The sequence below is a fragment of the Watersipora subatra genome, chromosome 4 (genome assembly GCF_963576615.1).
Source record: "Watersipora subatra chromosome 4, tzWatSuba1.1, whole genome shotgun sequence".
In the NCBI taxonomy this organism is placed as follows: Eukaryota; Metazoa; Bryozoa; class Gymnolaemata; order Cheilostomatida; family Watersiporidae; genus Watersipora; species Watersipora subatra.
The window spans coordinates 20,280,819-20,305,861 of record NC_088711.1 but is presented as its reverse complement, the minus strand read 5'-3'; the positions used below and the strand labels follow the sequence as shown (position 1 = coordinate 20,305,861).

Genomic DNA, 25,043 nt, shown 5'->3' with positions numbered 1-25,043 from the left:
AACACCGACTACAAATTGCACACTCAGACAGAAGAGCGCCAAATAATTTTTGGCCTAGCGAATTAGGGCCAATTATAGATTGGTGCAGCAGAGGAGATGCAATTAACCCGGAGCATGCCTGTATGGTGTCTAGGGTAAAGCTGCAAACCTCTGCATTAAATGTTTCTGGTGACGAGCCCATGTTTGTTTCCCATTGTAATAAAAGAACAGATAAATAATAAGAAACTATCTACTGGTAGAGTCGTTATGTATGACACATAGCACATTGAAGTAGGCCTACGTTGTTATAGTCACTCAACCCTTGTTGAAAATGTTCTTCTCCTGTTGATTTCGATCTGAAGTTTAGCGTAGCACGGACTTCTTTTTTATATCCAGATAACACGCATGGTAAGGGTCTAAATCACACGTATCTCTTAGACACAGTTTTGTTTATCCAGATAAAACGCTTGGTAAGAGTCTAAATCACTTGGATCCCTGAAACAAAGTTTCGTTTATCCAGATAACACGCAATGTAAGGATCTAAATCACACGTATCCCTTAGAAAAAGTTTCGTTTATCTAGATAACACGCATGGCAAGGGTCTAAATGACACGTATCTCTTAAACAAATTTCCGTTTATCCAGATAACATGCATGGTAAGGGTCTAAATCACACGTAACCCTTAAACAAAATTTCATTTATCCTGATGACACGCATAATAAGGGTCTAAATCACACGTATCCCTAAAACAAAGTTTCGTTTATCCAGATAACAAGCATTAAAGGGTCTAAATCACACGTATCCCTTAAACAAAGTTCCGTTATTAAATTCTACACTTACACTGCTTCAGTGACACCGCTGTAATAATGATGTTGTCAGTACGCAGACTTTCCACACACACATATACAGGTACATGAAGTCATACTGCGTATACCCATGAGACAGGAAAAATTAATACTTCAATTTCTTGCTACCGTACTTCACTCACAGTATGAGTTTTTTATTATCTAAATTTTGTTATAAACTGCATGATAGTATATACCTCCATGTGTATGGTAACAAACTGTATGTTATAAACTGTATGATACTATATATCTCCATGTGTATGGTAACAAACTGTATGTTAGAAACTGTATGATACTATATATCTCCATGTGTATGGTAACAAACTGTATGTTATAAACTGTATGATACTATATACCTCCATGTGTATGATAACAAACTCTATGTTATAAACTGTATGATACTATATACATCCATGTGTATGGTAACAAACTCTATGTTATAAACTGTATATACTATATACCTCCATGTGTATGATAACAAACTGTATGTTATAAACTGTATGATACTATATACCTCCATGTGTATGGTAACAAACTGCATGTTATAAACTGTATGATACTATATACATCCATGTGTATGGTAACAAACTGTATGTTATAAACTGTATATACTATATACCTCCATGTGTATGGTAACAAACTGTATGTTATAAACAGTATGATACTATATACATCCATGTGTATGGTAACAAACTGTGTTATAAACTGTATGATACTATATACCTCCATGTGTATGATAACAGACTGTATGTTATAAACTGTATGGTACTAATACCTCTCGTTATACCTAGTCTTTTTTTATATGACCTGTTTTATAAATCTTGACATTTCATTTTAAATTTCCATAATTGCGTCTTTGAGTTTTGTTTGTAAAATAAATGGTGTTTTCATGTGTAGGGGCCTACAAAGTCTGTATTATTAATGCCAAGTGATTAGAAGTGATCATTTTGAAGAAATCGTCATTTAGAAATAGTTATAGAAAGACACAGCTTTTGTCCCCATTCATTCATGTGGCAGATGTGCGAGGTGCAACTGTTAATAGCAATGCATAATAATCTCTAGACCATGCTTACTGACAATAGTACATGTATAACAACAATCTGAATAGCACATTGATTCTTTTAAAATATGGATAAAAACAACATGATTCAATATACTAAATGTACCAAATTATATTCATGTGATTGGCAAAAAACCATGTTAATCTCTCCAGTTCTTTATGACGACTGTTGAACTATGATTGGTTGATACTATGAAATATCAAATAGGCAAAGCTAGAAGAGATTAAGGTCAATATACAGCTTGTCAGAATCATAAAACTTAACATTAAAGACGAGCATGAAGTCAGCGCGGAATATTAATTTTCTCATAACAAAACTATAATAATTTCATAGTCTATATCAGTACTGCAACTCCAAATGCTGCGTAGCATTAAATGAACCTTAGCACGGGAGGCTCCCTCAGGTAGTAAAAAAAGCGTACTAACAATATCCAGATGGGAAGATGTATGGTGAAAATGCAGCTAGAATGGAGTATGGCGGAGCAAGAAATTTCGGCTTATAGTGAGCGTTTTGATTGATGTGGGGAATAATATAAACGTGGCTCACACCAGAGCTTCTTGAAGGATCATTGGCTAAAGCAACATGTGCTCGCGGGTCATAAAAAAGATAAGAACAATATAGAAAATAAGATTTGCAGAGACACTCATAAATTGGAATAACAACTTTTCATATATGCTTCCCAACCTACCTACTACTAATCTGGACCTGTACATACATCAACACATGGCAAAAATACTCCTACACTTGAAGCATAGAAAGGTCTATATAAACATATGCAGACAGTCCGATTACATGTCTGAGAGGTTGGCAGGCGTCGCTAAGGTACTTTATCCATGTGGCTATCTATGGCTGACGCTGAGCTTGCGCAAAGCTTCTGCCTCACTTCTCGTATTTTCAGCTGGAGGCAGGACTTTGTGGGGAATATAGACATATGCTTGTCATGAAAGGCCTGGGTAGCTTGCGCTGTCAAACAGACAAAGCATTAATAAGTCTGAAGTTTCTACAGATGCAGAGAAATTACAGTTTTTGGAATAGACCACTGCCGCAGCACATGGTTATATTAAATCTATGTGAAAGCCTGAGTTCCAAAAACATGGTTATACTAAACCTATGTGAAAGCCTGAGTTCCTACAACATGGCAATAGTAAATCTATGTAAAAGCCTGTGTTCCTGTAACATGGCAATAGTAAATCTATGTAAAAGCCTGTGTTCCTGTAACATGACTATAGTAAATCTATGTAAAAGCCTGTGTTCCTGTAACATTGCAGTCGTAATCCATTTAACCCCGTAGTGCCCATAGTGACATATATGTCACAGAACATTCTGGAAGCTCTCGACCCATAGATAAGCACTTGGAGGCAAAGCTTTTTGTCACTATAATCCCTCTGTTATGCTATCAATACATGCAAACTAGTTTTGATTGGCTACTTGAAGCCATGTGACTTGGTAGCCATTTTGGATTTCTTGTTCTCCATTTTGTGAAGTTCAATTCCATACTGCTGAAACATCAAGGAAAAAACATTATAACTGGTAAGTTTGCAACATATTACTTTTCATAATTGTGTTCAAGTATGTCTGTTCTTCAGATGTAGCCATTATTTTTTTGTTTTTTCACAGTTTGAACAAAATTAGAGAGAAATATTTTTATGTGACGCATGTGTCACATTGGGCATTTAGTGTCATTTACTATTCAACACACTGAAATCTGTTTGGCTCAATCAGTTACTGGAATGTTTGTATTTTTTGCCTGTATTAGGCTTCCATATCTCTTTTTAATCACTTAGATTTAATTATTATACCTTTATACCTGGCTGGTCAGCAAACAGTGTGCCCTAATGGCACTATAGTTATCAAAAAATCATGTTTCTCAATAACAGAGAAATTTTGCTGCTGAGAATGTTGAGCCAAGACATGCATTCATACATATATGTATTAGAAATAGGTAATTTCACATGTCTATGTTTATTCTTGTAGATCTACTACTGTAAAATAGCAACAACTTGACAATAATGGCTTCTCATAAGAAACATGTTAGAGTGGAAAACATACTTGATATGATTGATGCGGATGACAGCGATTTAGAAACATTTGATAATGAAAGCGATTCAGATGAAGACTGGACTCCAAATTCACAGGTGAATAAAAGCCAACAAGTTTTACTATAAAATACGTATTTTTGAGTTTGTTTTTGCATCAGGCACTTGGTAGACTGCAAGTTTTTCAATATTTGGTGTAACAACTATATACATAGCATATATATTGAAATTGTAGAACGGCGTTCAATACCATAGTGAGAGTGACAGCAGCAGCGACGATGAACCCCTTATACATTTGGTTCCACAGTCTGCTTCTACATCCAGAAATAGTAAGCCAACTTATCGCTGGAAGAAGCAGAAATTTTGTCCGCCTTCAGCAGACTTCAAAGGTTCACCGCTGCAGCCTGATGAAAATCAACATCTACTCACACCTTATGAGTACTTTCAGAAGTTTGTAACACCTGACATGATAAGTAGCCTCGCAGAAAATACTAACTTGTATAGTGTTCAAAAAACCGGAAAGTGTGCCAATACTACAGTGAAAGAACTCGAACAGATGGTGGGAATGTTTTTTCGAATGGGACTAGTGAGAATGGCTAGCGTGCGGCAATACTGGGAATCTGAAAGTTCATATGAGCCAGTCAGTGGTGTCATGTCAAGGAATAGGTTTGAACTACTCTGTACAATGATTCACTTTATCAATAATGCATCAATAGATGACCAAGCAAGGCGAGAAGACAAATTGTGGAAAATTCGACCTTGGCTAAACGCTATGAGGAAGCAGTGTCTAGAAATTGTCCCAGAAGAACATTCATCAGTTGATGAAATGATGTGTCAGTATAGAGGAATTAGAAGTCCTATACGACAGTATATAAAAAGCAAGCCTCACCCATGGGGGTTCAAAATATGGGCAAGGGCTAACAGTAGCGGACTGCTGAGTGATTTTGATGTCTATCAAGGTGGCGATGGAACTCGGACAGAATTAGGTCAGGGAGGTGATGTCGTTGCTAAGCTCACATCAACTTTACCAAAACATGAAAATTATAAGGTGTATGCTGACAATCTGTTTACAAGTATACCTTTACTAAGAAAACTTGCAGATGATGGAATATACTACACTGGTACTGTCAGACAAAACAGGCTTCCAGGAATCAGCATGGCCGATGAATCAGATCTAAGAAAGAAAGGTCGTGGTTCGTATGATTACCGAGTAGATGAAGAGAGTAACATTGCTGCAGTTAGATGGTATGACAACCGAGCTGTGACAATATTGTCCACTACTACTTGCTTAGATCCAATACAAACAACTAAGAGATGGGACAAGAAGCAGAAGAAAGAGTTGGATGTACCCATGCCAGCTGTGATCAGAGACTATAACCAACACATGGGTGGCGTAGACTTGCTAGATTCATTCTTGGCAAAATATAGGTTTCGCATAAAATCAAGAAGGTGGTACATCTATTTGTTTTGGCACATGCTTTCTGTTGGTCTTGTAAATGCATGGCTCATGCACAGAAGAGACCACAAACTGTTGAACCTACCAAAAAATGAGTTGTTGCCACAGCGTAAGTTTCAGAGCTATGTAGCCTCAGCATTAGTTCTTGTCAACGCAAGCAAAAAAAGAAGTCTTCCTGCCTCGTCTCCACTGCCATTATCAAAACGACAAATTACCAACCTGCCATGCATTGATATTCGCAAAGATAAAGTCAGTCACTGGCCAACCAAAGCTGAAAAGCGTGGAAGGTGTCGACTTTGCGAAGTCAATGCAACCACCACAATGTGCAGCAAATGTGGTGTTCGCCTATGTTTTGTGGATGATAGGAATTGTTTCATGAACTTTCATAACTGAAATGTAATTTGATCAGACTGCTTCCAAAATATGATAACATTTTAATTTTTTACTGTTCTTACTGAATATAATTTGTAAGCAATTAATCAATAAAGTACAGTATGTACGTCACGGATTGATGCGATATCGTTTAATGCCTAATGTGACGCATATGTCACGAAATCTCAGACCATAGCAAAAACTTGAAATTGAAAAAAATAACTTTTGAGATGGAATTAGGCATGATAATTGAGTCAAAAAATAGTAAAGTTATTCAAATAAAACATTTAATTCACAGCCTGGGCACTACGGGGTTAAAAGCCTAGCTCCTTCAACATGGCTATAATAAAATACGAATACTCCAAGTTACTATGTAATGTTTGTTCAAGCATTTTTAGAGATGTTCTGGCATAAATATAACCAGCCATTTGAGAAAGAAACAATTTCGAGACTCACTCGAGGGAAAGAAGTTGCCATTCTCCTCAAACAGCTGCAAGACAAGTTGGCGCCTCTGATCGAGGATGCGACGAAGAGAGGAACAGTTAGCACCAGGAGATCCGGGAGTCTTCGGAGTGCGAGGTGAGTCACACGCCACCCCATCTGAGGATAAGTCTCCAGACAGGCTTACTAAAATAATTCGTTAGAACGGTAAAATAGAGTTGGTAAGGATTTATCATTTTAGCTCCTTGGAATCACACAAATGTTCATGAAAAATCATGTTACTACAAGCAGCACTTGACAGTTGATGTTCCGGCGATCATTAGAATATTGAATTCGTGTTTCCAGTATCAATAATAGCAACTCTACAATATGTCAAGACTAGCAGCTGGTCTGCTGTACCTGAATGATTAAAACTAATAATGCACATCTTGTTATTTTCAGTTTGAATGGCTTCAAAAAAGACTGACCTAAAATCCGGCAACAGGCCAGCCAGTTTTGAGAGCTGACAGAGAAAAACTATGTTGACTTATTCGTAGCCAACACAGAAAGCAGTTTCACTTTGCATACGCAAGCAGTAAATGAGTTATTTTATATGCTAGATGTTTTAACAAGTTGCACGGGTATCAAGTGTTTTGCGTGAAGGGAGAGCAGAATGAAGACACGGTTCAGACATTTTGATGTACAGATGTACAGACATTTTGATGACAGATGTACAGATGTACATCTGTACATAATGATAATCAGCGTATATGTGGGGATCCTTGGGATGTTGCAACAATAAAATTGTCAAGCTTTGACTTGTTAGCTATTTCTAGAGGAAACATGCGCATGGGAGAGCAAGGTGTCAACAAAATAGGCTGGGATTTACTCCATGAATGAAATACTTGAATGAGTATATGGTTCAATAGAGAGATGAAGCGCTCTTCATCAGACTGACTGTAGTCTACGTGTGATTTGACAAAAAATCATGCTGGTAATTTTGCGAGTCTCTATAATTATGTTCCTTCGACATGACCTACTTTTAGAGAGCCGTATGTACATTTAACCGATTGATTTTTTGCTCTCATCTGCACTACTCGATAGCAGCCATGCTTTTTGGCTAGCATTTGATGGAACCCATTATTCAAACACCAAAGAAGCTTGCCTACATTCCACGGTTATTGTTCAAAGGTGGAAACATACTCGAAAGTACTTGGCTAAGAGTTAAAAGGGCTGCCAAACTTTCCAAATTATCCAAAGACTACTAGTAATAAAATAATTATGTAATTACAAAGAATAATGCTGGGCCGCAAGCGCATATCCTGGAATTCTAATTGAGCAAAGGGCTCAACAACGAGTGCGTCCAGAGCTGAGGCAGGCGTGCAGCACACATCTAATAGCGCAAGTATGCATGGCCATGCCTAGAGGAAAATTTAATAAAGAGTTCCCAGGAAGGCATGTAATAGGCCGAAAGGTTGGATTGATGCTAAAATGTCATCTCACTCACGTTCTTCATTCAATATGAATAACAGAATGTGCATGATCTACCTTGCAAGAGCTTTTTTTAGATCCAACTTTTACTGCCCTGCGCTGACCTAGCACTCCACCCCAACCCGTGATGCCATATCAACCAATACAATGAACTACATACTTGAATGATACCATAGAAAGATTATATTATTTATGACAAAATGAAGTTACAATGTCACACGAGCAACACCGTGTGATGTTTTTCAGGACCGCTCCGTGTGAGAAAAGAAGTGGAACACCAGCAAATCTCTAGTTTGTAAAGCACTTTTGTTATTAACGCGCAGCTGAATATCTCTTCTTTCCAATGGGTAATTTTACTCAGCTACAAATATAAGTTGTTAACACTGTCACACACCTAACTTTGGTGAAAACTTATTATCGACTGCTATTATTGTTGTTTACAATACTTTATGAACACAGTTTGTAATAAAAAAATCAGGCAACTCTGCGAAAAGCTATTCATATGACTTCAAAACATTGTATTCTTTATAAAATACTCATGCAGTACTCATGATAAACTTTACTTTCAGACTTTGAAAAAAGGCTAAACACTTTAATCAGTTTGAAGGACGAGTACAGAAATTACATGCAGCAGTGGAAATAATTAAATGGTTCATCAAATATTCAGCCATCAATATATATATTTCTTGATGTTGGTCTGCCCGTGTATTTGTCCAGCTAGAGCTATTGAAATATTGAATCCGTATCGCAGATGATTTGATCTCAGAACCTCTGGTTCACCAGTTCGATGACCTACTAAGTTAGCTACACCAGCTTGATAGATTTCGCTAGGGGATATACCCTAGGACACTTATGTATTCGCCTCATCTAACTTTCGAGTTTTCGCAGAGTCATCCTCTCGCGAAAATTTCATGAGCGAAACTAAACTATCATAATGAACGAAAACACGAAATTAAATAGCTTTGTTCATTGATAGTCTAAGAAACAAATGGCAGCAAGCGATCAAATCGCATCATCGATATCACCCACACAATTCCACGTGTGGTTCACAAATACAAACTAGACCTAAATTGAAAAAATATTTCTTACCAGTGAGCTGGACCTGAGGAATCTAATTATGTTTGTTCCACTGCATTTATTTTCACATCACTATATTTTCGCACTGATCAGAGCTGCGAAATTAAGTCGCAGCGAAATCTTACACTGTATGCTACTCACAAAACTAAATACTAGCGAAATATAAGTGTCCTAAGGTATGTCACTATATTGGAGCAAATACTCTACCACTTTAGGTCACGACACAGGGTGATTGCTTAACGTCGTTGAGAAGCTGGTAGCTCTTATTAGTAAGCTTACTCAAATTTTCCATAGGCAATGTGCCAGGCTAATAGCAAGTGGCAGGCAACTCTCATTACCTCTCGTTGTTTATAAGCTGAGTTTTAATACCCGGGCAACGCCGGATAGCACAGCTAGTCTGACTATGATGAATTCCTAATTCCCTCCTTAGAACAACTAATCAATACTCAACATACGTCTAACTGCCGAACTAAGCATGAAATGCTAGAAATGCTAAACAATTTGATTCTCGAGTATACAAAACTGTGTGTAGCGCAGAGAATTCCAGAGGTTGGAATAAAAATTGAACAACTTGGTGAAAAGCTGCTCAAATAATTAGAAAAAAGATATCCCTATTTCTAATACTTGAGCAGCAGCTCAACTTTTCAACAACTCTTGGCGAACAACTCTTCACTGGCAGCCTTGGCATGAAATGTAACATTTTAATCGACTTGAACATGTTCGCGGTTGCGCAGTATTTGTCGCAAATAATGGAAATCACAAGGACATTTTAATTGTGTATAGAAATCACTCTAACGTGTACCAACCCTCAACAGACCGCATTTATTATGTGAATAGCATTATTACTAATTGTATGGACAACTCCAGTTGTTAACGCGGGCACCCTATATAAGATTTTGCTAATGTAGCAGATTGCCCTGAAATGCTCCGTGTAACAACAACAATAATAACCCCCATAAGAAGCTTGTGTGGTGAAGAACACATAAAATAAACAAAGATTTAAAAAGGCTATAGCCAAATGCTCAGGAGAAAATTTACATACTAGAAAGTGAATCTGTGGCTGCCTGGGAAAGATGACTAACTTTGCAGCATAATTACTAACTTCTTATCCCTATTAAACCCATTATCTTTAATACTTAGCAGGACAATTTGAGCAGAAAGGAAGCTACAAGCTAGAGAGTGGAAATGGTTAATCAAGGAGTCAAGCCATCTGTCAAGTGAATCATTTTCTCGGCTACTGCAAAACCAAGTAAGCTGATAAGCTGTTTTCTTACAAAATAATGGACATACATGAGTTGTCTGCCCACAATAAAGCTCTAGTTAAATAGTGCTAATACAGTGCATTAGCTGTGCAGAGCTTGATAACAAACAATACATACATGTATGTCAAGAATAAACAAGAACTGCTTTTTGATAAGTTGTCAAAATTGAAACAGCAAAAATCTCGAACAGGATGTAATAATAATCAAATGACCCTGGAGTGACATTAGAAATAAAAGTATACCATATCAAATCTTGATATTTAAGATATTAACAATATTTAAACTATTTAAAGGGCTTTTGAGAATAATCGATAGATAAGATGAATTTATAGATATAAATGCATAATTGGGCCATCAGCGTCTTTAGGCCTACTATAGCGTAGAATATGATATGACTTGTAAACTCATCCATTGTAACATACTTATAGATATTCATAGAATACGACCCTCTGGAAAATTTATTCCATAGAATTGGTAGATCTGAATACAAGAATACAGATATTATACTAAGAATGTACATGGATATTTTTTATTAGAAATGCATGGATCAGAGAAAACTCTTTCTGGACTGTAGCATTTTGCGAGCTTTCCAAAAATGATAATAAAAACATTAAAGCAATAGCTAGAGATATGTAATGTGACTTTATTAAGTGTTTGTGAAGTAAAAATACATTTGAGATGAATTCAAGTTCAACAACATAAAACTGAGAGTATTATATGACTTTAACCTTGCGTTTTGATAAACTGTGCTGCAAAATAGCGGATGAGGAGGTATACTGAAGGACAATACAAGGATGCACCTAATCTTAACTGTAACGCGAGTTTTAAATCTTGAAATTGTCCAGCAGTTGAGACCATCAACAGCTTTATTACCTATTAATGCTATGGCAGCCAGATTTCAGAGACCATTCTGTCATCAGTGAGCAAGTGGACACAAATTTCATAAGAGGGTACAAATCCTAATGCTAGTTACGAGTAATAGATGCAAGTATTAGTAATAAAGTGCACCCTCGGATTACGATGTCCCTGTTTCACAGGTTGTTCGCCTTGCGATGTGGAACAAGATGTTTTTTTCTCCCTCCCTACGACATTTTTCGGCCATATGACATAAAAAAATATTTTTGGAAATTCAAATTTAGCAGATGGTGTGCTGAATACATTGGAATAACGAAGATACCAACATGCTATTTGCCTAAATCTCTCCCACAACACCTGAAGAGATCACCCTCTCTCTCAGTTCAGCATTATTTATTATAAGGTATAATAAAAACGAGACCGGAAACAGGTATGAAAGATTAAGACGATGGCAAAGTTAAAGTTTAGTCAAATAAAATACATCCTAAAACTTAGCTTTAAGTATGTGTTTAGTATGCTAAATTCATTTAAGTTGGATTCAAAATTAAGTTTATCTGTCAGTCTCAAAGGTAAGAACTCCCTAAATTTTATTGCAAATCATTACCACTAAGTAGCCTACAATAGAGTTATTGTAGATAACTATAGTTATTAAAGTTAATAGACTATTTTGTTATCAATATTTAATATGTACAGTAAGGAAAGAAATTGATGTGTTTTCACCCGGAGGTGTTTGCACTATGGGTTGCTATAGCCCTGTATACGACCTTTTCGCCTTATGATGCCAACACCGAAACGAATTAATGTCATATGGCGAGGGTTTGAGTATTGGCCACACATGCTAGGGGTGAACACATGTTAGGGGTGAACACATGCTAGAAGTGAATTATACATGTTAGGGGTAGACACATGCTAGAGGTGGATACATGTTAGGAGTTGACACATGCTAGAGGTAAATACATGTTAGGGGTTGACACATGCTAGAGGTGAATACATGTTAGGGGTAATCACAGGCTAGAGGTGAATACATGTTAGGAGTGGACACTTACTAAAAGTGGACTAGGAGTGGACACACGCTAGAGGTGGACACGTATTAGGAGTGGACACATGTTAGGAGTGGACACATACTAAAGTGAACTAGGAGTGGACACACGCTAGAGGTGGACACATGTTAGGAGTGGACACATGTTAAGAGTGGACACATACTAAAGTGGACTAGGAGTGGACGCATGCTAGAGGTGGACACATGTTAGGAGTGGACGCATGTTAGGAGTGGACACATACTAAAAGTGGACTAGGAATGGACACACGCTAGAGGTGGACACATGTTAGGAGTGAACACATACTAAAAGTGGACTAGGAGTGGACACACGCTAGAGGTGGACACATGTTAGGAGTGGACACAGACTAAAAGTAGACTAGGAGTGGACACACGCTAGAGGTGGACACATGTTAGGAGTGGACACATGTTAGGAGTGGACACATACTAAAAGTGGACTAGGAATGGACACACGCTAGAGGTGGACACATGTTAGGAGTGAACACATACTAAAAGTGGACTAGGAGTGGACACACGCTAGAGGTAGACACATGTTAGGAGTGGTCACAGACTAAAAGTGGACTAGGAGTGGACACACGCTAGAGATGGATACATGTTAGGAGTGGACACGTGTTAGGAGTGGATACATACTAAAAGTGGACTAGGAGTGGACACACGCTAGAGGTGGACACATGTTAGGAGTGAACCCATGTGTTTATAGAAGATAAATTTGCAACAATAAACTCACATTTATAGTGAGACGGCGTCGAAGGTGACATGTCAGAGAGACTCTCCAAACTGAAGTCTTGTCCAAAAAACTTGCTGCCAAACGACGGAGTTGCTGCCGATGATGGTGTAGCAGCGCTGCAAACAACAAACAAGACTTCGCTATAAACTCGTATGAGCATTCATCTAACCAATGAAAGTTGTCTCTGATTTGCAATCCAATGTGTAGATAACTCCCAACAAGTTGCGAAACTGTTACAAGTATTTTACTAACACATCAATCAATTCTACTGGTCAATAAATTGGAAGTTTTAAAAAAAACAAGAGGAAAAAGCCAACAGAGATATACTGTTATTACATGGATGGAATACCTATTGGTAACCCAGACACCATATCTTGGGCGATCCATAAAATTAGTAAAACTGCTATACTTGAATGAGTGAAATAACTATTCAAGCACTGTATGTTGCGGGTCGGTGTGCGTTAGACTGAATTCTAAACACATAAATACCCTAAAATCTATTAGCAACTTGATGATTTGTACCAAGTCTGACCGTAATATTTCTATTCAAAAACGGTCACAACTAGTTTTTTCTAGTTACATGAGACGATTGATTTACCATAAAACCTCTAATTGAACGCCACCTCTAATTGAACGCCACCTCTACTTGAACCCCCCCCCCCTCCAATACACCGCCACTCTTAGAGAAGGGTTGAAAAATAGACCGCCACTCTCCAATTGAACGCCACCTCTATTTGACCACCACTTTGACATTATTTTATTTTTTGAGCCCATAATATCAACTGATGAGTAAAAAAGTGTCCACAAAATTGTATCAATAATGAATCGTTTATATCAATATCAGTTAATTCTCTCGTTGTACTATTCCAGAGCTTTCCTTTTTTTGTTAAAACTTTGAAAGCAACACCGTAGCAATAACGATCTCAGGCTAGTAGTAGCTCTCTGCTAAATGCGGACTTTCTACAATGTACTTCGAAGTAGCCTACATTTATAGAAAAAAGCGGCTCAAATTTACGATAGTAGATGAACTTTCAAAGCAACGCAATAGAAATAACTACTGTCTGTTTCCGGCTAATAGTAGTTTATTGTTTAATGCGGTCCTAATACTTCGAAGGACATGCATATAAAAACCGGTTCGCAAGTTTTGGACCAGAGGTTACGCAAGCAAACTTTTAGCAAGCAAACTTTTAGCAAGCAAACTTTTACGTGTTGCATTCGCGCTAAATGCAGCACGTGAATGTTTTGCTCTGCCAAAAAATTGTTTGGGCGCTAATATCGGCTAGTTTAGCAGTGCAGAAGGAGAGTTGGGGCCAGAAGATATTGTGGAAGCTATTGGACAACTAGCAGATGTTCGTTCCATCAAAAGCAACAATTACAACGCAGCTATCCAGGCAAACGATGAAAATATGTTTGTTTTAAAAACGTTAATTTTTGTTTCTGCTTGTAATATAAGTATGGTTCATTTATTTCCCTTGTTCATGAATATGTATTTGTATCATTTAATAAATGATTGTTGTATAACTTATAAATATGCAGATTTATAGCATGCTATTTAATAGCATCCTCGCGGCTATCTTAACACAGCTTAAAATGGATCGATGTGCATAACTCCACTTCTATAGCACATAAAAAGCTAGTCTTGGCTGCAAACTGTAGCAAACATATCAGAGAGTGCAATGAGTTTATATTCACTAATGTTAAATATAGATATAAAATAAAAATACTTCTTCAAATTTAGAATGAAATAAAATTTGAAAATTCCAACAAATTGCAAAGGACACAGGCTATAATATCATGGCAGGTCAGTTGCGAGCAATCAATATCAACTGGTAAAGATATTTATTAGTTTTTTGATACAGATTTATTAAGAGATCTTTGGCAGGTTAGAGGTAAGTTAGCAGATTCTTTGCATTCAAAATGTTTAATAACAGTCCACCAGAAAAAGAGGGCAAAATATAGGCGATATCCACTCCGCCCGTAATAGGGCTAAATTTGTCTTTCGAAAATTCTGACGAGCCATTTGAAAAATACAGCGTCAGCCTCTATTTGAACGCCGCCTCCAATTGACCGCCACTATAGAAGAAGGGTTGAAAAATAAAGCACCATGGCGTTCAATTAAAGGTTTTATGGTATGCTAGATTATTTGATTTTTATTCGAACTGTCGGAATACTTTGTATTAAAAACAACCTTGTATAGTTTGATTTCATATCGTTTAATAACTCTAACGCTTTTTGCCTAATTTAGCAGTGAACGATGTCAAGTCGTTATTAAGCATTCTAAATAAATATTGAATTTAGAGTTTGACGAGTGAATTTTGCGTGAGTTCTTTATTATTTTAAGGCTGCATGTATGTACATAGTTTTACTCAGTCCTCAAGCTAATTAAGATGTTTGCTACATCGCACACACCCAGGTCGAAGGGTAAAACTTATGCCGAGTACTGCGTTAAGTATCTTAAAAAGAATACAATATTTTAAAGTTATATGAGTAGGTTACAAAACAATGAAAACAAAATATAGTAAACACAATACAATAGCCACTGATAATAAGTTTTCACCAAAGTTAGATGTATCCTATTGTTAGTGACTTGCATTTGTAAATGAATAAAATTAACCACCGTAAATATGCAGATGCGTATGGCGTATTACCGAGCAATTACGCCAGAAAGAACTACAGCCATGAGGTTGAAGCTAGCGGATAAGAAATGGCAACTACTACTGCTGAAAATAAACTGACCTTGAGCCACCAGACACCCAACGAGGAGTGCTGGCAGGACTCTCTGAATACTCAGCCTTTTTCTTCCTCATGGCAGTCAGGAGGAGATGGGGGCTCTGTGGAACAGGAGTCCTCGTATCCTTACCAGGTTGAAACTCAGGCAGTCGGTCAAACTTTGACTCAAAGTCTACATCTTCCAAAACCCTTTAAAACATAACGACCGGGCATACAGCAGAACACATTCGATAAATAGCTGGAAACTCACCCCCACAATTTCTTCAGAGAGCTAGCTATACAAAGATGAAGAGGAGACAACTCATACCAATTCCAAGTCTGTTTAGGTACTATAGGTTATACATGTAGAACCTTGACATTTTATAAAATTTTGTAAGTTGATAAATACAAAATACATTTATAATTTTAAATCCATAGAATAACAGGCATGTGTTTGGTTTGCCAAAAACAATTGAAACTGGCTAGACTTACAAAACAGTAGGAAATAGATAGCCAATAATAAAACTCCAGCCCGAAAGATGACTAAAAATTACTTTCACTCAACAAGCAAAATGAGTTCACCAACCAACCACTCACCCAGCATACTACAGTCAACACATAGAACATAAAAAATATTTATTACTGAGCTCATGTATGTTGTAAACATTCCACTTTTGTCAAAGCATAATTCAAATTGGAATTACATTCCAGTTAACTTATACATTCAGCAAAAATGCTCAGCCTTATAACCAAACTGTGTGAAATCAGAAGAGAGAACAATTTCAAACGTCATACGAGCACATCTGGTAGTAGCAAACACAGAGATTATTGAGTCCTTCCTTATATTGAGACAACAGCATTGGGACTTGCGATCTAGTTGTGCAACGTAACTTTGGCCTAATTCTTTTGACATCAAGAGTGTTTTTAGAATCAACTGTGACACAAGTTTGTTCATGCTGTCTTGCAATTTGAATGGTTAGTGAAAAGTCATCGGAAATTGTGGAGTCATTCGAATCCTATCTAGAAAATTTGGAACCTTTGGTGTTTCAAATTGGGAGTATATTGTTGTATGATCGATCTAAACTAAGGAAGTTGTTGGATTCTCTACCCGTACATCAGATGGTGCGCGTGGCAAACTATCAAAATTATACCTACTGTAGAACGGGTTGGGCAGCAAACATCCTTTAGTCCTACGCGCATCTATACTTATATACCTATACCTATATATGACAGGTATATAGAAAGCAAAATATAGGTGACATTAGCATTGACAAACGTGACAAACGGTTCAAATTTATCTTCCCAAAATTCTGACGAGCTAGTCGAAAAATAAAGCACCACTCTCTTAAACTTCTTCACCTCTAATAAATTCACCATTCACCTCTTCACCATTATAAATGAGGGGTTGAAAAATACAGCGCCATGACGTTCAAATAGAAGTTTTACGGTATGTATCCTTATAAGGTCATGTAAGGAGTGGAATAACAGAGACATAGCCTTATAAGGTCATTCAAAGAGTCAGATAACAGAGACTTATGCTTGTAAGGTCAAACAAGGAGTGGGATAACAAAGACGTTTATCCTTATAAGGTCAAACAAGGAGCGAAATAATGTAGAGTTATCCTTATATAGTCAAATAAGGAGTGGAATAACAGAAACTTATCTTTATAAGGTCAAACAAGGAGTTGGATAACAGAGACATATATCCTTATATGAACATGCAAGGAGTTGGATAACAGAGGCATATATATCGTTATAAGGTCATGCAAGGAGTCGAATTGAAAAGACATATATATCCTTATGAGGTCATGCAAGGAGTCGGATAACAGAGATGTTTTCATACACTCACTTGTCACGTTCAGAGTCAAAGTTTTTCTTGAAGAAAGAACCGCTACGCAAGGGACTTTTAGTATTATGTGGAGAGATCTTTTCATCGGTAACATGCGCTGGTAGTGGAAATGGAGGGGGAATTTTCTTCTCTTTCTAAAAAGTAGTAATACATAATACAAAAATATATACTACAAATGTAACAGCAAATGCTCTATTATGGTATAACAATCTGGTGTCACACCGGTCTAGCGGATTTTGATAAACAATGACATCAAGATGATGATGGTGGATCTTGCATGACCTAACTATAAAACAATAATATCAACAATAACATTATTAATAGCACCCCTACCGGCATCAAAATCACAAAGACTGGACAATAACACACTTTTAGCATTACAGGTGTTTCAGGTGTTTGTTTCAAAGTCCTTACAGAACGAAAGATAGAGCAGTTGAATATCCTTGTTCAGATTAGCTATAAGATTTCTAGTACAACCAAGATAAAACTATACTTGTAATCTCACCTTAACCAGTGTGCAATGTATCACAGGTTACTGTCTACCTACTACTGACATACATACCTTGACATACATGTACATACATACCTTGCTGTTTGGACTGAGCAGGTCAGAAGTGTCTCCTCCAGGAGCCTGAGTAATCTCTATCACAGGTGGTCCGTCTTTATTTAGAGATCTCGTGTGGAACTGAACAACAGCAAATCCACATTTGTCAAGCACAAATATTATATCTGAGGTATGGAGACCAGCTCCTAATGGCATGTAATGGTGGTATGTCCCTATGCCAATAACATTATGAAAAACCAAAAGCTTGTCACTGCTCAAATAAATACAGTAAGAATTGCTAGCGACACAAACTACAAGGAAAACAAATGGTCTCTTCAATGCATAAACATTTGCGTGTGCAGTCAGTACACGAGTAAAAGCACAGTGCAATCATAGAGCAATCATACCACTCTAGGAGTCCATGTATATCTTATGTGATAATAGTCGATTCTGTTTTCAACCAACTAGATTACAGTCAAACTTCAAGTTATGATTATTTCTACACACAATTTTTTGACACACAAAACGAAACTTTAGCAAACATCTATCTCAAAATACGACGTAATGTCTAAAAAACACCTCAGCTCTGTTAATCAGTGCATACAAGTACATTATACATTGATATTCATATTTGCTTCACATAATATGATTCTACCATGCCCACATAATATTTAACAGAGAAATTTTGACATACAAATAAAATGTTGTAACAGATTAATTTAACTTAATCTAATTGATGTTTAATCGCATATGCAAAAACCTGAACAAGCTCAAGTTAATCACCATTTTCCGATGCAGCACTTGAATGCACGATGATTCACACTTGCACCAAAGCAGTCATTGACATGATGAGTTTTGGCTTTGGTAAAAAAAATGAATTACACAGTTTTTGACAAGACAAGCATGTAAAAACACTAAACTTTGACAAGTTCATGTTTGTAACAAGTAAAACGGGTTAATTCTATAACATAAAATTTGTGTAATGATAACTGGGCAATTATCGTATATTTTTCAGAGGGCTACCCTACATACAATAGCTGCTCAGAGCCGTAGCATGGATTGACAAGCCTGACCTCTGACCACAAATAATTCTGCAGATTCTTATAGATCTTGAGCATCAGATATTCTTGTACCGCTATATTTTTTTAACTTTAGGCATCATGTATATTAGAACTAATACTGAGTAAGCGAGTATTCACAGGAATAAGTGATTTGTTTTTGTTTGGAAATATATATAGTGATTTTTAGGATCTTGCGCACTCGAGTTTACCTGGAAAAACTATTTAGTAGTACGAGTTGATTATGAAATTACATGTACATACATGCTCATCGATGCAATATGAGAGTTGTCTACACTCAGAACAGTGAATTTAGCAAAAGAGAGTATAACTCCAACATAACAGCCATAAACGACTCGCTGTTAGTTTTGACATGGCCGTGACGTAAAGATAAAACAATAATGCTAAGGAGCTCACCTTAATTCCATCACCACTTGGTCGGGTTGCATCGACATCCCCTAACAAACACAAACACAATCAGTTGCTCTGCATATGAGAATGTGGTCTAGATAAACTCGAACACTCAATGGGAAGAAGAAAGAAAACAAGCATTAAGTTTTGATGAGGCAATAGCTCACTGACCCATGCAATGACTCATCATACACAAATCTTAGCCACAATACACTTGAAATATAGCCAATTACTAATAGCATAACAATCTCAGTATTAATAGAGCTCAGTCTATTAAAGAAAAAACAAATAATCAAATTTCAAATTGTTTCAATAGTTCTACCTAGACATGTTTATTTCTCTGGTGGTTGAGAGATCACTGAAGCGGTGAGACCCAGAAGACAGAGTATAGTGATATTATATTGATCGCCATATTCTTTGACACACTCAGCAGATGAGTTAAAGCATGTCAATGACTTATCTGTGATGCATTCGTTTCCGTATTAGGATAAAATAAATCGGCAGATGAAAACTGAGATTGTGGAACTACCAAGTAACCTTCAGATTCCCTGATTGAGCCAACAAAAATGTTTATAGCATAGTTTCGCTTTGCAAAAAAATAATTTTTTTTATAGCAATTTCTTCTTAGCAACGTTCAGTCATGCCAAAGGCATTACAGCTACGAAGGTTTCGCCAATAGTAGATCTATGGACTTTGTGGGTGATTTCAATGGAACAATTTGTATTTTTAGCAGTAGCCTAATAATAATGTCGTAAGCTGTAATAATATTGATATTTAATCTGGCTCAAACACACTCATGGTAGTAGCGAAAAGTAACGAAATTTGCCGAAAGTGTCCTAGCGAATTCTGCAAAACATTTTGGCAAATTCCATGGTATCAGCTGATGTAAATTTTCATGCTGATTAAATTAATTTGGTATTAAAACATTTTTATAAGTGTGGTTCAAAAGTTATGACGATTTATATGCGCCCTAGTCAAATATTAGGTTTTACTGAATATGTCCCAGTAAAGAAACAAATTTGGTAGCCAAAGAATTAAAATAAAAACCAAAACAAGCTAAGATGTCATCAACCAAGCATGAACAGATCTCTAAGTTTAAGACAAAGCCTAAACGATGATGACAGCCAACTGCCAACGTCTCGAATGATGTCCGTCTCGAATGATGTCCGTGTTACAGACAACAGGCACTTTGTTAAAGCCACCTTGAATAATAATAAGCCAAGCCCGTATTCAGCTTACACCAGGCCTACCTTGTTGAAGTTTGCTGGTGAGGGATAAGCCATTCATTGGTATGTTAGCAGTTGTAGCCTTCACCTTGTGCGAATTTTGTTTGAGTTTATCGCTGACAAAACCTGTGATCTTCTTAGCACCTAAATCTGGAAAAGAACACAGCATCCATGGGTCACTGATGTATCGTAGAACGTTCACAAGTTCAACCATGTAAACATTCACAGCGATCATCCACTTAGAATAGCCGTTGGTTGCTGTAAAGCAATTTATCTTTCTCTATAATGCTATCATCCTTGACATTCAGAATAGGTGTAATTTTTGTTAATTTGAATGCTACACCTTAGCAAGTGTATAAAAAGAATTATAATTGTAATTATTATAGCTTGAGCATGCTAACAGGCAGCATTCTTTATCCGTCTTTATTAGCAGAGTAGTGTGGAAAGTTAAGCGATATTCTATGCTAGTGCACATCTGGGTACATTTACCATTCTTCAACTATCCTTCGTTTTTTCGTGACGTCATTCTATCGTTGTCGGCCATCTTTATAGACAATTTTATCGTTAAAAGCACGAAGCTTTTGCAATAAATTTTTGAAAACGATGCTTTTGTTTGCAATTTTTTTTATTATAGTATCAAAACAACACCAAAAAGTACTATTAAATAAAAGAGAAACGATCGTTTTATACAAATATGGCGGCTTTTTCATGAACGAGAACAGGTGCAAACGACTTGATGACGTCAAAAAAATGATGGATTGAGATATTTGCGCAATGAGCTCAAAAAGTAAAAACAAAATTGCTTGAAGTGAGAAATGAAAGAGCTTTTATATCTTTTTGCATATATTTTTATTTTTTTATTTATTTCTTTTTGTATTATTTGTATATTTTTTATACATATTTCCGTACAGAGAAACTCATTGTCCATTATCAGTACGTATTATACTTGATAGTGCATATAACAAGCATCGGTTAATTTATAATAGTACATGAAATTGCTTAAACAAAATCTTCAATTTCACTAAAAAATAAAACAAGTACTCCTTAATATTTCATCTAATTCATTCAGCTGCAGTTTTTTCTCACTGCTAATGATTTTGTTTGCTAACACATTTTTTGAACGATTAGCATTGCTACTGATTTGTTGACATGGATGTTTTGTGGAATAGCATGCCAACTTAAAGAACACGTCGTTAGGTAAAGTATTTGGTTTGTCATCATTACCGCGGTTGCATGCTTTGAAGTTATTTTTTAGAAATGTGGCTATTCTTTCCATAACATAACTTTTTCTTTCCATAACTTGAAGGTTTCCGTGCGGGCAGAAAAGATCGGATGTAACCAAATTTTATAAATTTTAGTTGATAGTCGCGCCGAAATTAAAATCTGTTCGTCATCTAATAAACTTTCACGCGCAGTCTATATGGTTGTTAACCAATTCTAGGGTTTCACGCAGTCGATTTACTAAGGCATAACTCCTCCCTATGCCAATATTTATATTTGATAGTTTTATTTTTAATAAAGTTTTTTTTTAATGTTTAACAGCAAGTCAAAAATACAATCGAATTGCATGTAATTAAATCACAGTAGAAACTCCAACCGGCAGCTGCCAACGCAAACCTAGAGACCACTGATTAAAATCTTCCAAGAGTGCTTGTTTCTATTTATCAGAGGCCTCTAAATATCATCTCATTTTTATAATAAATGTTCAAGGAAAAGCTCACTTTGAAGGGCCATAGATTTACAGATGCACACATTCCCAATTCCCAAACATCAAAGAATAAAAACAATGATTAGTATAATAATTGTTGGTCAAAAGTCCTCCTATTATACAATATTTAATCTTCTCGCTGCCAAATAGTCACAGCTGTAGGCAGCACCACTTCATTTTTACTGAATATCAACCAGTTGACTACTTCAAACTATTTGAGCTTAAAATAATTTAAAGCAAGTTCTTGCAGTTTCATAACATATTTGTAAATCATACAGAACTGCAATCCACCATAAAGGGAAATCAAATAGCATTCTAGAAATCTGACTGAAAAGCATTTGTCAACTTTTACAAGTAAGACAACTCCGGTACAAAGGCGCTTCTTATCTTTCATAATTCTTTAAATTGTAATTAAAGGTCATTATAAACTATTTATCGACTAGTTCAATGTAAATACATTTTGATTGTAGTCGTTATGGTCAAAGTTGATAACGCAGAAAAAAAGGTTTGGCAATATTTACATGGCTTCTAATGAACACTACCTTGCCAATTTCTTAGCTGATAAAGTGCCAAAAAACTCAACTTCAAAACAAAATTTTCAAACGTTCACTTTATACAAACAGATTACATGTTAACTGCTTCTTGACTGATTAAAAAAACTTAAGCCAAAACTGAACGATCGATATAAATATCTAGACTTCATTTGTCCTCGTTATTGAGAACTGTTAAAAGAATTATCTAGCCTAAAAATATTATTTAATAGGATTAAAATTGTACATCTCTAACTTTATGACACACATTTCCTAATGCCTGTCGATGGTTTCATGAAGAATGCTGCCATAGCAAGCATAATGACAACTGAGTGTAGTGAAACTTATCAAAAACGATTTTTCAGGTGATAGATGAATTTAAACGACGGTGAGAGGTTTAAACTTCTAGATAATTACCCATCATAGAGCAAGCTTGGCAATGCTTTACTGATTTAAGTGGGTTTATCTAAATGCTACAGCAGCCACCAATAGAAATATGTAGACGAATATTAATTTTGATTGAAGATGAACTTACACAAGATTTTAGTAGATTTCATCGCGAAGTATCGGTATTTTTCTATCATTTGATTTTTTTGATGTTTGAAGTGATCTGACTGCCAGGATGTTTTAAGATTAAAACGGATAAAACTTGATCACGATTAGAACGCTTAAAAGAAAAATACGTGAGAAATGACATCATTAGTTATTATCATTGCAATAGTTGATATCAGGTATTGCGTTCAAGTTGCCTTCAAGTTGCGTTCAAGTTCCATTATATAAGTCATAATCGCATTTTGGGTTGATCTAATTATTTTAATCACGATTAAGTTTCATCAATTTTAATCTTCAAACATTCGGGCAATCAGATCACCTCAGACATCAGAAACAATCGCAAATGATAGAAAAATACCGATACTTTCTGATAAAATTTACTTAAAATTCTGTGCAAGTTCATCTTTGAAGTTGCGTCAGGCATCGAAAGTCTTCGCATGTTCATAAGAGGTAATACCAACAACAATGAACCATTAGCAAAAAATAACCACTATTATTATTTCAACATTTATTAAATACCTCGAAAATTTTAATTCTGCATTTTAGAGCAAAAGTGCTAGTACCGGTAAGAAAGGGGATAATGATGTCAGACACACAATACGAGGATACAGCAGAGATGGCCAGCAAACATTGATTACAACGCATACCGTGTGAGGAGACAGCTGGTTTGGGTGCTATGACTTGCTGTGACAAGTGCTTGGGGGGTAGCTGCAAAATATACACAACGTCGATAAAGCATATGTTTAGAAAGTTGGCAAATGTAGCAAACACGATTTGTTATTTACAAATAGTTGTAGCTCGGCTACCGTTACCTTGCACACGACTCAGGTCATCGCGAATAGAATGCACCCCAGTGCAGGCCATAGTACAAAGTAATTTGCACAAAAATAAAAATTTGCTATCTGCAAGCAACTGGCTGAGTAAGCCTAGTGAACCGGAAAGCTGGAAGGCAGTTATTTTTTGCTAACATATTCCTGCGGTGTATCCAACCTTTTAATGCTCTTAATGGCAAAGCTATAAATAGATGATAAAAAGTTGACACACGTAAACAGGTATAACGAGCGACTGATGTTTTTTGCGCAATATTCACAAAGACATTCAACTTTTACTCATGGGTAGAGGCTGAGATGAACTGCCATGGGCGGCTTCCTACCTTTCGCATGCCCACAGAGATGGGCACTCGAAAAACATAGAAACGTGAACATCTCAGCATGCCTACATATAAGTATGCGAGCTAAGAGAAACAATATATTGCAACCTGTACCGCCCTCCACTAGCATCCAATCCTCCAAGTACAATCTCACAAACTATTCTGAAAACCAATACCCAATGGTACAAGATTCATTGCTGACATTTCAAATCACAGATGACATGTCTAAATCGTATGAATGACTCCAACACTGAAGACCAAAATCAAACAGAAAAGATAATTGCATGATTTTAGAATCATAGCAGCTGTGTTAAGCTATAGTAGTGAATGACAGCTAATTGACACTTATGGCTGTCACTTGTCATGGCTGTCACTTGTCATGACTGTCACTTGTCATGACTGTCACTTGTCATAGCTGTCAATGATTGTTATTGATTACGTGTCACAATGAAATTGAGTCACTAAAGCAATACAGTACCTCAAAAATAAAAACCGTATTCAGAAATAAACTGGTCAAAATAATGTATATATATATTAAATAAAATACATGGAAATTTATAATATTATATATTTAACTCTTAATATTATACATTTATACTATATACAGTTGGACCCCCGACATACGGCATTAATTCGTTCTAATATTGGCATCGTAAGGCAAGTGTTGTA

The 25,043-nt window shown here is 36.3% G+C and overlaps 1 protein-coding gene across 1 annotated transcript in view; it reads right to left on the bottom strand.

Annotated features, from left to right (window-relative positions):
• Positions 1-1,978: 1,978 nt before the first annotated feature.
• The window catches only part of LOC137394021 (protein capicua homolog), a 55,023-nt gene continuing 31,958 nt past the window's right edge, over positions 1,979-25,043 (bottom strand). The window contains exons 14-22 of the mRNA XM_068080736.1: positions 23,872-23,932; positions 20,459-20,584; positions 19,215-19,255; positions 17,782-17,880; positions 17,196-17,329; positions 15,375-15,557; positions 12,639-12,754; positions 6,206-6,376; positions 1,979-2,848 (exon numbers count right to left, since the gene is read on the bottom strand). Coding sequence (XP_067936837.1) covers positions 2,703-2,848; positions 6,206-6,376; positions 12,639-12,754; positions 15,375-15,557; positions 17,196-17,329; positions 17,782-17,880; positions 19,215-19,255; positions 20,459-20,584; positions 23,872-23,932 — 1,077 coding nt within the window. The 3' untranslated portion in view covers positions 1,979-2,702. The remainder of the gene's footprint in view (positions 2,849-6,205; positions 6,377-12,638; positions 12,755-15,374; positions 15,558-17,195; positions 17,330-17,781; positions 17,881-19,214; positions 19,256-20,458; positions 20,585-23,871; positions 23,933-25,043) is intronic.